We start from the raw sequence: 12,907 nt of genomic DNA, 5'->3' as shown, positions 1-12,907 counted from the left end.
TCATGGACCAGTGCAGAAATCTGTCACATTCCCTTCCCCATTGCCCTTTTTATTTCAGGTCCAGCATCACCAAGCTGGCAGACTAGTGCTGTCCGTAATGTAACTTCCAGATAATTAAAAATCAGTCTCTAACATTGCAGAAAAATGTTTCACTATGAAAGTAACAGTCTTTGCATTGTTTGGACTACCTAGTGGGCAGCTTTTTAGTGCGAATAGCAGCTTATGTAGTATCACCCGAAATTGTAAAGTTCATACATTTTTATATGTGCTTTCTTGTTCCAAAGAGACATTTCCTATTTCACTTGGTTTTCACAGTAGGTGTAAGAATACTACCTGCTTAAAAGTGTACTTCATACATTAGGGCTGAATACAGACTGAGCACCAGGTGAAAGCATCTCTGTATGCAAGCTGTGCTTTTAAAAGCACCCAAAGAAGTTACTATTCTTCACCAGGTTTACTTCCTTAATAGTTACTCACTGAAGTGTGATTTATATGATCATCTATCTGAATATTTTCATGCTTAACTAGGAAACTCCTTACTTCTCTGCATTTGCATGCTTATTCATTTAAATATAGATGTCTCTTCAATAGTTCAGATCAATGTTGCATTTATCTCCTCTTCAAATTTTGTTCTTCTATCATTTCATATTTTTGAAGACACTCTAAACTACTGGGTAATGGTTCTGAATTGTGTTTGCTAAGGGTGTAATTCTGCCAGTTTTACTCTTATTGTTTTACCTCAGATACAAGGTCTTTGATTTCAAGGAGACCAGTTGCAAGGTAACAACATACAATACGAAGTGAGAGCAAAGATGATGGATTTGGGCCCTGACTGCTTCCCCCAAGAGGATTTGCTGCAATGAAGATATTTCTGTTTGACAGGTTTATTGTTTAACATGCAGTAATTTAAGATAGAAATGCAAACTTCCCCTGCAGTTCCACACAATGGATTCAAAACCCATATGGACTGAAATGCATGAAGAGGGAAGAATGAATTTCTCAATCTGCTCTGTTTATATGCTATTCTCTTTTTAGCATGGAAAGCACATTATGCCTGTTTAAAAGAGGAAAAACATTCAATTAACACAACAAATTCCCTAAAAATACCTATCTTCTTACCTTTACATTGTAAATTGTTTTACTGAACTCTGTAAAATTTAAACATATAAATTGCAGGATTAGGGCTTAATTATTCAGATAAATATTTGTAGATTTACAAGATGAAAGGTGTCCCATTAAATAAATAAATAGTAATGTTAATTAATAGCACAACATTATAAACAACTAATTTGCAGTATTAATCTGGAAATTAATTTACTATCATATACATTTTGGCTCTGATTACAGATATCATATTATCAACCTACTTCATCTTAAAACTGTGAAAGTTATTCTTACAGTCTAGTAATAAAGTCTGCATTCATGGATTTGCAAAGATAGGATGATTATAAAACACATGATAAGAGAAAAGTATTCTGATAGGTAATGATTTCCTGGAATATCCAAAGATAAACCAGATAAAATTCAAAAAACGTCAAAATGTTTTACTTTAAGTTTTTAAACTCTTGCTGAACATGGCAAAAGTAACATAACAGCAAATAAAGGAAAAAAATTGCACTGCATAAATTGTAGAATTTTTGCAATGTTCCCATGTTGCTGACTGAATCTTTGTGTGTGTGAACAAACTAGTCGTCTTTCATTCTGCCCAACATGAGAGATTTCATTACCGTCTTGGACTTCTGAGGTTGGAAGGCAAAGGAAAGCTGAAGCTCTTGAAGGTAGATTTGATTTCATTAAAAGGGTATTTTGAGATTAGTAATGACACTTTTAACATAAGGTGTATTTAAAAAATAATTTTACTTTTACCTCTGTAATACAGATACTTAAGGATTTTTTCCTATTTCCAGAGTGAAAATGTGTAGAAGAAAGTTTTTCTGTTATGTTTCCTTCCTTTCAAAGAATTGTTAAATGATCTCATCAATATATAAAGCAAGTTACATGTTGGCAACATATAGCTTATAAGCAGTAAATAAAATATCTCTGCTACTTTATTATTTCTTACCTCCTTTTTTACAGGATGTCAAGAGACTTGACAACTGATGGTCTGCAACTGCCTGGGATTGGCTAATTGATTGTGAATCATTCGTTTCAAATGAATGTTTTAGAATAAATGGAGAAGCAGAAATCCCATCCAAATTATTCTGGAATAAAGAATGCTGGTTTAGGCAAATAAGAAATGTATTGATTTCACTTGCTTATGGTAACTTATAGCTGTGATCTCATAGAGAGCAACTTGTTATTTTCAAAGGCTCTCTGAAATATCTAATGCTAGATTTAAGTAACACAAGATTCTTGTGGCTTTCAGCAACACTGACTTAGCACCCATGTCACAAACATTTGTTTACTTTTTTCCATTTAACTTATTTATCCCTTTTCCTCACGCAGTTAAATCATAGCATGCACTGTAGGCTGATTTCCTCTCATAGTTAATTTGTATCTTTAGAAAAAGCTATAGGAAGGTATTAATCTGCTTAACATTTCTAAGTACATCATCCAAGGGATTTTGTTTTTTTAATCTTACATATGCTCAGCAGAGTTACTGGCAAAAACTGTACATTTTCTCCATTTCATCCTTTCAACATCAAATGGTAAGCAGCAAAAATTGGATCAGACTTCAAAGACTATGCTGTGCTCCAAGTCACAGAGCGACTCCTCCATTTCACATATTGAATTCGAGCAGGATATCAAAGTGCTACCAAAGAACCTCAGGTCCTTACTAAAAAAGAGTCTCTAACATCTGTAGAAAGTGAAGTGCACAGACAAATCACCTCAGGGAGCAGCTAGCATTTATTCTCAGCAGCAAATTTCCAGCCTTTTGATTCTCTTATTCACTGTACCTCCCTGTCTCTCTACAGAACTAAAGTTCTTAGCAAGCAGGCTTTTGTCTCAAAGACTTCAAAACATCACTAACGGTTTCATGTTCCGATGGTTATGCCAAGCAGACATGAACACATTGCAGAACTGTAGACTCAGGAATTTGAAGTTATAAGGGGATGTTGTTTTAGAATATAAACTTAGTAGTACCTTTTTAGTTTGTTTGTCAAGAAAATCAGGCACCACGGGAGAAGACTGGTTACTGGTTTGTTGCCTAAAAGCAAAGAAAAAGAAAAAAAATAGTTTAAATATTGTAATTTCTTCACTCTTATAAAAAGTTTACTGGCACACACTTTTTTTGTTGATTTTCCCTTTTCTCCCTCCCCCAATTTCTAAATATGCACATACAACCAATTCAGAAAAAAACCCAGACCAGTCCCATTTCCTCTTATAAGAAAGTGCACACTGTTAAACACAGCAACAGGTTATGAGCAATGAATTTGTCATTAAAAATGTGTGTGTCTGTGCAGATGTGTAAAATGAGTTTATGAGAATTCAATGAAATTGAAGTAAGGTATTAATTTGCTAAGATTTTACATTAAATATTTTTCCCAGGGCTATGAAAAGCTATTTTCAGAAAATTCAAACTTAGACACTCAAAATTTGATGGATGAGGAAGAAGTGAAACACATGTGGGTTAAGGACAGAGCAAAAAGTAAGATATCTTACATTCTTTCTCTATATCTGTAACTATTTTACCATCACATTATGTCACCATAAAAATATTAAAGGTCAACTCCTACTTCATTAAAGCTGATTGAAGTAACATAAAAACCTTCTGCTGGCCGTGATCCACATTGTCAGGCCTTTGAAATCAATGGATTTCTTCAACAGTAAAGTCCACTCAGACAGAACTTGTTTTAGAATCTTCAGCTATGCAATACCAAAAAAAAGATGCTACCAATTTCATTTAGTGGATTAAAAAAAAAAAATGAGGTTAATAGAAATTATTTGGTGTGCTCATGGTCCTCAAATGGGATTAAAACAAAGACTTTTTCATAGTTAAAAGAATGAAATTCATGAACATGGTAAATGTTCATCTTTTCTGTAATGTTTCAATTTCATAAGGGAACTTTGGACTTGCATGTCAGGTAAGGGGAATTTAAGTCCCCCTTTATTCTTTGACATAAAAAAAGAGAAGAAAAACATTCTTCCTAAAATGTAAATTGAATTAGGCTTATGTTTTCCTTGGAGGAAATGAAGGGATCCATTTTAGAAAAGTAATATCATTTAGTACTGGCACACTTCTTAAAGTGGAAAGTATAACATATGTCTAGGACTGTATTATACACTGCATTTGTGCATACACTATATTATCTGTAAAGTTTTTTATTACTATTTATCTTGTATATATATTATTTAGATAATAATTTATTTAGTGGCACTCGTTAGAGAACCTGTCGCTTTCCCCCATAATTTCCTCAAGCATTTGTTGAGATGATACACTCCCCTTTTCCCCAATATTTCTGAAAATAAATCAAATACAAGGTAAAAATAATGAATAATTCTCAAATACCACTGTGGTGGATGTCAAAATAAAAAATTTCTGTCAGATCAGTATGTTGCAAATGGCCTACAATGCCAAAACCAGACTGAATCATCATATAAATTTAAATATTCAGATTTTGTAGTGGTTTGGATCTGGATCTAAATAAGCAGCATGAAAATAATCTTTGTCTTTTTCTAAAAAAAATAGGCAACTGTGCCACAGCTAGAACCTTATATAATTGTTTAAAGCACAAAGGTAAAAATCGGCAACTTCCCTTCTGTACAACTTAAGCTAGCAAAAATCAGCCTCTGGAATTTGGAAGCTCCTAAACCCCAACTCTCTGTCAGGATGCCAGTGATTGTTTCTGATTAAAACAATCCTAATTTGGGTTGTATTTGCCACAAGGGAGCCCAACCTTCCACAGAATTACTGCTGCTACCAGAAGTATGCACTTGATTACTAGCTGTTACTCATGAGCTTTTCATTGCATTTTTCTTCCCTTGTCCTGACAAGATGGGGAATGGCAGAGCAGCTTGGTGGACACCTGGCAGCCAGCCAAGGTCAACCCACCACAAAATCATACTGGCAGGGAATACTTCTGAAAACATGATATCTACTGCAGATCTGGGTTCATGGACCTGGTTTCAGTCAGGAACTCAACAATTTGCTGCTGACTGCTCAGCTACTGAGCTATATAATATGACTCAGTCTTCACATACAGACTGTCTATAAATCACTCCATTAGCAAGAAACATTGGAAAAAGAAAGAAATATTGATTCTTAAGGCCTGTCTACACATCTGTATAGTGTATAGACTCACTATCCTTAGCACTGAAAGCAGTTGAACCACAGCAACATAAATCTAGTAATGGAGATTAACTTATGCTGGAGAAAAAATATCTAGTTTTGGAGTTACTCTGTCCATTATGAGTAATGGCACTTTTACTTTCATTATTTAAATGAAACACTACTAGTTATTCTACTAGAAATAATACAGTTCATTTTGCAAAAGCAATATTTTATTGAATAGAACAAATTAAATCCTTCCAGTGTGGGTAGATGAAAAATTCCAAAGGGATGGGAAGGAGGGAAAAAACAGATGACACTAAAAAATTGTGCCCAAATTCCCATTTAACGTTTAAAAATCCTTAGTAACTAAACTTGGGAACAGTAAAGTAATTAGAAGCTCAAGTGACATCAGAATCAGGCCCGTGGATTCTACTGCATGCCACAAGGCCTGCAGATTTCCTATCTCCATCACAAGCAATAATCTCAATATTTGTTATGATTAAAAATAGGAAAGTGAAGCTATTAAAGGAAACCAGAATGTCTTTATACCAGCTTTTCTTGAGGAAAGAAATGAAAATTCATATTCAAAAGATGCCTTATACAAGAAATTGCATTGTGATCTTGACAGAAACTGAAATCACCCAAGGAGGAAGTATGGGAAGGGTGTAAGGGAATAAATCACCAAGACCCAATGGCATTCTTCTGAAGATCCTGGAAAAAAAAAGGTTTAAAATGTAGAGATGTGACCCTTTCAATCAGCTCTCCAATCAGAACAGAAACACATCAACATAGTGATTATTTTTCTTTTCCTTTTAATCAAAAGAATTCTTGGAATGTTTTGTTGTTGACTGACAGAGTGAGCCTCACTTTAGTGAGAAGAAGCCTGCAGATCAAATAAAGAAACCACAGCAGAAGACAGAAGAGCTTTAATATGAAACAGGAGAATTCACATCAAACCAGTTCCTACATGAATTTGTGCTCATGTGACTGAAATAATGTTTAATCTCTCAGTGATACACGGAATACTGTGGTTATGTGCTAATCCACCAGTGCCCATGCAGGTAAATCCACATAGCCTGCTGTTTCAGTGGGCCTCCAGCTGTAGCAAACAATTGAGAAATGAACCTCATTCATTTTTCAGGCACAGTGACAATGCCATTGCAAGTAAAGCAGACACATGGAGAATTCCTCTAGATCAATTTCTATACTTACTCCCTATACTGATGTAGCAACAGCTGGTGGCACTACGATGCTATAAAAGCTGGCTTGCAATGCCAAACCCACTGGCACAGAAATATTACAGTTCAAGAAGTCACTGTGTGTTTACAAATCATTAAAAAATTTTGACAAATCATCTAAGCCACCCTCATTTTCAGAGAAAAATCAGCTACACCTGGTTTTTTTCCCCATACATTTGCTTAACCTGATTTTAAGACCTGCAGTGATGAAGCTGTCACAACTCTCCAAGGTAATCTACACAGAGTTTAAACTCAACTTACCATTAGAAAGCTTTTCTTGACGTCTAACCTAACATTCTTGTGCTGCAATGCAAGCCCATTATTTCTCTCTTGATTCTCAGCAGAATCAAGAGTTTGTTTTCACATCAACCTTTCATGACTGGAGAAATGATACCATATGAGCCTTAGTTTTTCATCTTTCTTAGACACCATCCTTTACCATGGTTTATAGAGATATGTGATCATTTTTGCTGCCAATGGACTTTTCTTCAAGGGCAGTCTCTGATATACTATCTTAACCAAATCTTGACAGTGATGAGAAAATGTTATGATGCACATGTGAGTTGATGTATCCTCACTGCTAATACACCTCCCAGTGTAAACTTTGGAGCACTATTGACTTTCATATTGCAGTTCATTACATTTCATGTAACTGTTTCTAATTTCAATCCTACCATCTCAAGCCCTTGTACCACCACTTAATAGTGATACAAATTTAGTAATCAGATTCTGCTTCATCAGTCAAGCCATTAGAGAGCAGAAATAGACCCATTTCTAGAATTTGACTTTTACATGCATACTTTATGTAGAAAAGAAAAATGCTGATAATTATTCTTTGTCTATAATTTTTTAAACATGTAAATTGGTGTGCCTGCATAGCTTTGTACAGACTTTATTACATAATCTTGATTCTGTAAGGCTCGTGTGAATGTCATTACTGAAAATAAGGGTTTTGAAAACCTAAGCTGACCAAAGCCTGGACATAATACAAAACAGGTAACAAGAGAAAGATACAGGGCAAAAAAATCAAATGAACTCAGTTCAGGAGTATGAACTGGTGCTGATGTCTGGTATCCTCTACTCTTAACACACAGAGCTCCAAAAGAAACCAAGGAGTAAGGGATACTCACTGACACACAATTATAGTCACAGACCCAACTGATGCGTAACAAAGTCACTGTGTGGAAACAATGCCTTCTTCTACACAACACAGTACGATGGCACTGATCACATACATGTAACTATCTTATATTGTGATGTTTAGCAGTCATTGAGATATAGTACAGTGAGCTAGAAGAAAGTAATTAACAATACAGTAAGTGCTTTCCTGGGGAAGTATAAAATCAGTATTACTTAACACAATTTTCATTTGGGAAGGAAATGGAAAAGATGATGGTGGAACATGCAGGTTACAGATACTTTGATGAGGTTCTAAAAGGATTTAAAGATATTTAAGAATGACAGCTCTGACTGAACAAGAAGATGAACAAGGTAGCATCGATTAAGGTCCTTAGTCACTGAACTGTAGATTATCCTGCTAAGCAAGAATATTTATGAAAAATATATTCACTAGAGATCTGTCAATCTAACAAGTTCAAATCACATGATGTTTTAGAAAATTACTTCTCACTTCTCCATAAATTATTCCTAATTAGCTCAAAAGATCCCTAATACTAACCTGAAATTTTAGCTAGGCAATTGCAAAATGCAGCATTTTTGATTTCTGCAATGATCAATTGCAAAATGGAGGTAGATATTAAGTAAGGTCGGTGTCCGTACTCTCCTTGTGAAAGAGGAAACCCCATCACATTCCTCTGCTGCCTATTCAGCTCTATACAGAATGGTAAATCTGCAATTCAGCTGTTGTAAAAATGGCTCAGAAAGGTTTCCACTTTCCTCATTTGAGCCATGTTTTACTTACATCTTGATCATGTTTGACTTTAAAATAACTGCTCCTTTTAAGGCTTGATTGTGATTCAGTTCCTTGATGCTACATAGGTCTGCAGCTTCCTCTCAGTGGCTGATGACATCAAAAAAAAGCTTGGCAAGTGTTTCATACACGCATGGTTTTTGGGGAATAATTAAAACTTTGTGTCAGCTTCCCAGGTGCACAATTATTCTCAGGATCCTGTTTCAGCAGGAGTCACAGACACTTCCACAGCTTTGTGGAACTGAATGGAAAAACATTTTTTTCAATGAGACAAAGCCCTGCTAATATTTACATTATCTATTTTAACTCCAATCAGAGTATATTTGCCAACTCTCAATGCATCCTTAGTTACCTGTGACACATCAGCTTTGCATTTGATAATCAAGTTGAGCATATAAATGAAACATTTTAACATGTAATACTAAATTAAATTAAAATGTGCATTTAATTAGAAAGCCATGTCATTTATCAGCTTCATTTTGCTTATGTCCTGCATTCACTGACTGAAGAGCATGAACTAGGTGTAGAGATTCAATTTCTTCTATGGAATAAATTTTTTTTAAGTGCTCATTTCTTCTGAACACTTTGAAATTCATGACTTAGTAAAACTGAGTGCTTTACGTATAACACTGTAACTCAGCTTTTACACAGAACTTTAAAAGAGCAGCAGGTTGCCATAAATTTAACTGCAAAGTTATACTCCTCTGCATACAACAAAACAAGAAATGAAAAGTTCATTTCTCATTTTTCAGAACTACCAGTTAAGGGGAAAAAATGAAAAAGAAATAAAAATAAACCAAATTAATAGAAATGAAAGAAAATGAAGAGCAAATAGAACTTTATTTTCTTTATTTTTGTTCCACAGTACGTGAAGTCACACCGAGGCTGCCTTCTCTACGGTCAGATTACCACCTACTATATTAAGCATCTGCACCTTTCTGTTTCCTACAAGTCTCCTGTATGACTGAACAGCCATGTGCTTAAAACAACAGCCCAGTAACAGCTACATGAAAAAGTGATGCTTGATTTATGGCAACTAAGTTACTGGATTTAGTCCCAGGATTCTGAACATTACCTGTGAAATGATGACATTTTCAAGTCTTGCTGAAACCACTGGAACCTGAGGCCATTGCTGAGAAATGCATGGGATTAGGCAAATATTGTGCAGTTTTTGTTTGGGATAAATTAAGAACTGCCAGCAGTAATGGCAATTTCCCAACTCCAGGCAAAAGATGAATTTATTTATCTGACTGTAAACTGCAACCAGGACTGGGTGCAAGACCTGAATTGCCAACGTATTTTACACAGACATCGTCAGGTCAGATATCTAAATGCATTTAGATACTGATTTCATTGTAAATTTGGTGGCTAAATGTCTTTAAAGGCATTTGTGCTACAACACAGAGCCTAAATTCACCTCAACAGTAAACAAACCATAAAATCTCTGTCAGCCTCAAAAGATGTACAATTAAGCCAAGTTGTACCAAATCCAAATACATTTGTTTGGTGAGTAACAAAGAGTTCCAGAGATATTTTAATGCAAAAAATGGAAGAGAACCATTCCTATACATTAAATAAGTGAATAAAAAAATTAAAGAGGCTCTGTGCCTCCAAACATGAAAGCCTATGAATAAGCCTATTTACATTGTAAATAATTATAATTCTGGATGCCAGAGAAAACTGACAGTAGACATCTTATTAGCTCTTGCTTTCAACCATCAGTGCAGACTGGAGAACAAATGAACAGGTGATCATCAACAGTCCTAAAGAGATCACAAGACACACACACCTTAAAGACTTAAAGAAACAGAAGGTGGTGCCTGCACATGAAGGGAATCATAAATTAGAATCTCAATCCCCAGTGAGCAGTCAAGCAACCCCAAAACAGAGCTACGATGGTAAAATGCAATGGCTTGTTCTTCACCCTGAAAATCATTACCAAAACTATTTATTTATTTATTTAGTCCTTGTCCAATGGTCTGAATCTTTTTCTTGCTGAAATAGAATACTTGATTCAAGGGAAAGATGCTGGAGTACTAATAATCTGCAAGAATGCAAGTGGTTACAGCTGAACAAAGTTCTATAATAATGCTCTAGGGCACATACCAGAGTTAGTACGGAAGTTAACAAAACTCAATGCTATGAGCATACATGGAAAAAGAAATAACTGTTAACTTCTCCAGAATGGCTTCAGCAGGAGCAATCTTGTAACTCTCAGTCACTGAAACTAATGAAAGGGATTAGTCCTGGAAATGCAGCGACCCATCCTAGAACAATGTTAGTGAGTCAAACATAACAGATCCCTCCTGCCTCTCATACCTAAGGAAGTGTCACAGGAAGATCTGTCTGGAGTGAATCCATTACTTAAAGTGATAAAATACTCTTCAAGAAAGAGAGCACCACCATGGTTTACAGCATTCCTAAGCTTTCTGTCAGTGACAGAAAGTGTCCATCTGCTCTTGACAGCTCTTTTCCCTGTCTCATTGCTGGCCTGCACGAAGGTTTTTAGGCACAGAAGGGTAACTTTCTACTCTTGAACATTTAATAACATGCACAGCAGTGAATGCTGAAATGCTGATCACTTGCAATCTAGAGTATTATGGGTACTTACAAAAAGTGCACAAAAACAGGAGAGCAACCCAGAGCAAACGAATAATTTCCACTAATTGGGAGATCACTGAGATGACTAAGCTGGAGAACTTGCTAACCTACAGTAGGTGGTCATCCTCAGAATATGGCAGATTTTCTAAAAACTGGGTGAATCATGATGACAAATCTGCTCCTTTCAGATCTTACTGTGTGGGGAAATAACTTTTGTTAAGAATAGGTAGCAAAGGATTCAACTTACCAGTCTTCTTCACAGCCAAAATCAGAAGTAGAGCAGCTGCTTGTAAGCTGATGATCTGCTACACACTCCATGCTGGTTTTCAATCTTGTGTAGTTTTTACGAACAATATATCCCCTAAAAGCTAAAAAACATAGTTTTCAATCAGAGAGATTCTGCAGAAACTGAAACTGGTTCTGCAGCACAGACCTGAATGTTCCCAGCTTTTACTGAATTAGTGTACAAGAACAGTCAGCACTCCACAGAAGTGACTCCAATGTTTGCAAAGTTACCAACACCTGGAAATTCTACGGGTCCTTACACTCTCACTGTTGACCACTTGGCACAGTCCAGGCAAGGAAAACAGGCCTCAAACAGAGTATGTGTCTAATTTAAACATGAATTAAACTCAGAATGTATTAAAATAAAATCACTCCCAAAACAACTTCTTTAATCACAACTTCCCTTTGAGGCAGTCATAATTTTACAGAATCAGAAGCTTTACTTTCTTTTATTGTGGGACAGTGGGGTACGGAGCCAGAGACAGATATATTCAGTTAGTCTTTTCCTATTTTTTAAATTAACTGTAACCATGATAAAACATTTAAAATACCTCTCATAAAATCAGGGAAAAATTTATAGACATTAGAATTTATACAATTTCTAAAAAAAAAAAACCCCAAAAAACCCAGAAAAAAATCATAGTGGAACAATATGGTAAATAAAATGAAAATTAATAAAATTTTGAGACTATCTACATCCTTTATTTCCACAGATTGTCTCTTGATTTGGGTATCTGAATCTGAATACCATAATTATTTCTATATTTTTGTCTTGAAGTTTTTACACCTGTGAGCAGTAACAAAGCTCCAGCACAAACCACAGGTAGTGATGCATACTGCACTTAGGACAAAGAACTAAAAAGGCTGCAATATACACTTAAAAGAATTAAAATTTTCTTTTGTAGGGATTATTTCAAGCATTATTTTAAGTACAAATACCTAAGGGGAGAAAGGACTGAATAATGAAAAAGTAAATACAGTACCAGTGCCATTGTTTCAGTATACAACAAGCAGTTGCTGAATAAGGCTGAGGGTTGTGAGAGAAAGGAGCTGTGTCCATCTTAGTCCAGCAGGACTGCAGTTCTAACAGTGAGATGATAAGTAAAAGAATAGTGAACTGAGCTGAGGAGACACTTTAAAAAAATATTTCCTGTCTAGGAAAAGCTTTTACACACACTAAATGCATACAAACCAGAGTAATTCTGAAAATACCCAAAGGAGAAGAGCAGCCCTCCCATTGGGGTCCAGGCTTACATATTACAGGCACAGATAGACACAGAAATAAGGTCTAGGGCAACCTCATGAAGGATCAGGATCAGCATTGTAGATCATTGAAGGAAATCAGGAGGTAGGACAAATACTGAACAAATTGAGGAACAGAGAAATTGATCAGAAGATTAACAAGGTTTCTCTGTATCTCACATTTCTGATTTTTATGAAAGCACTGAGGTTTCTGGGATAAGAAGCAACAAAAATTGCCTTTTAATGAGAGGTTATGAAAATAAACAGTCATTCACTTTATAGAAGGCATGACAGAAGTTTGGCCTGCTGAGGTGTTGAACCAAATACAGAGCTTAGGTATCCTGAGGCTTGAGGAATTTTCCACCCCTAATAGACTAGGAAAGTCTGCCTATCTGATAG

At 35.6% G+C, this 12,907-nt stretch overlaps 1 protein-coding gene across 5 annotated transcripts in view; it reads right to left on the bottom strand.

Annotated features, from left to right (window-relative positions):
- The window catches only part of MYO3B (myosin IIIB), a 198,072-nt gene that overhangs the window by 41,603 nt on the left and 143,562 nt on the right, over positions 1 to 12,907 (bottom strand). For 4 of the 5 annotated variants that reach the window (XM_072932222.1, XM_030278424.4, XM_030278427.4 and 1 more), the window contains 3 exons: positions 11,229 to 11,349; positions 3,085 to 3,148; positions 2,063 to 2,201 (listed from right to left, as the gene is read on the bottom strand). In XM_072932222.1, coding sequence (XP_072788323.1) covers positions 2,063 to 2,201; positions 3,085 to 3,148; positions 11,229 to 11,349 — 324 coding nt within the window. The remainder of the gene's footprint in view (positions 1 to 2,062; positions 2,202 to 3,084; positions 3,149 to 11,228; positions 11,350 to 12,907) is intronic. The other variant, XR_012056978.1, reaches the window with a different exon arrangement.

This window comes from Taeniopygia guttata, chromosome 7 (assembly GCF_048771995.1).
Source record: "Taeniopygia guttata chromosome 7, bTaeGut7.mat, whole genome shotgun sequence".
Lineage (NCBI taxonomy): Eukaryota > Metazoa > Chordata > Aves > Passeriformes > Estrildidae > Taeniopygia > Taeniopygia guttata.
Note: the sequence above shows the minus strand (reverse complement) of the source record. Positions and strands in the feature narration are given on the sequence as shown.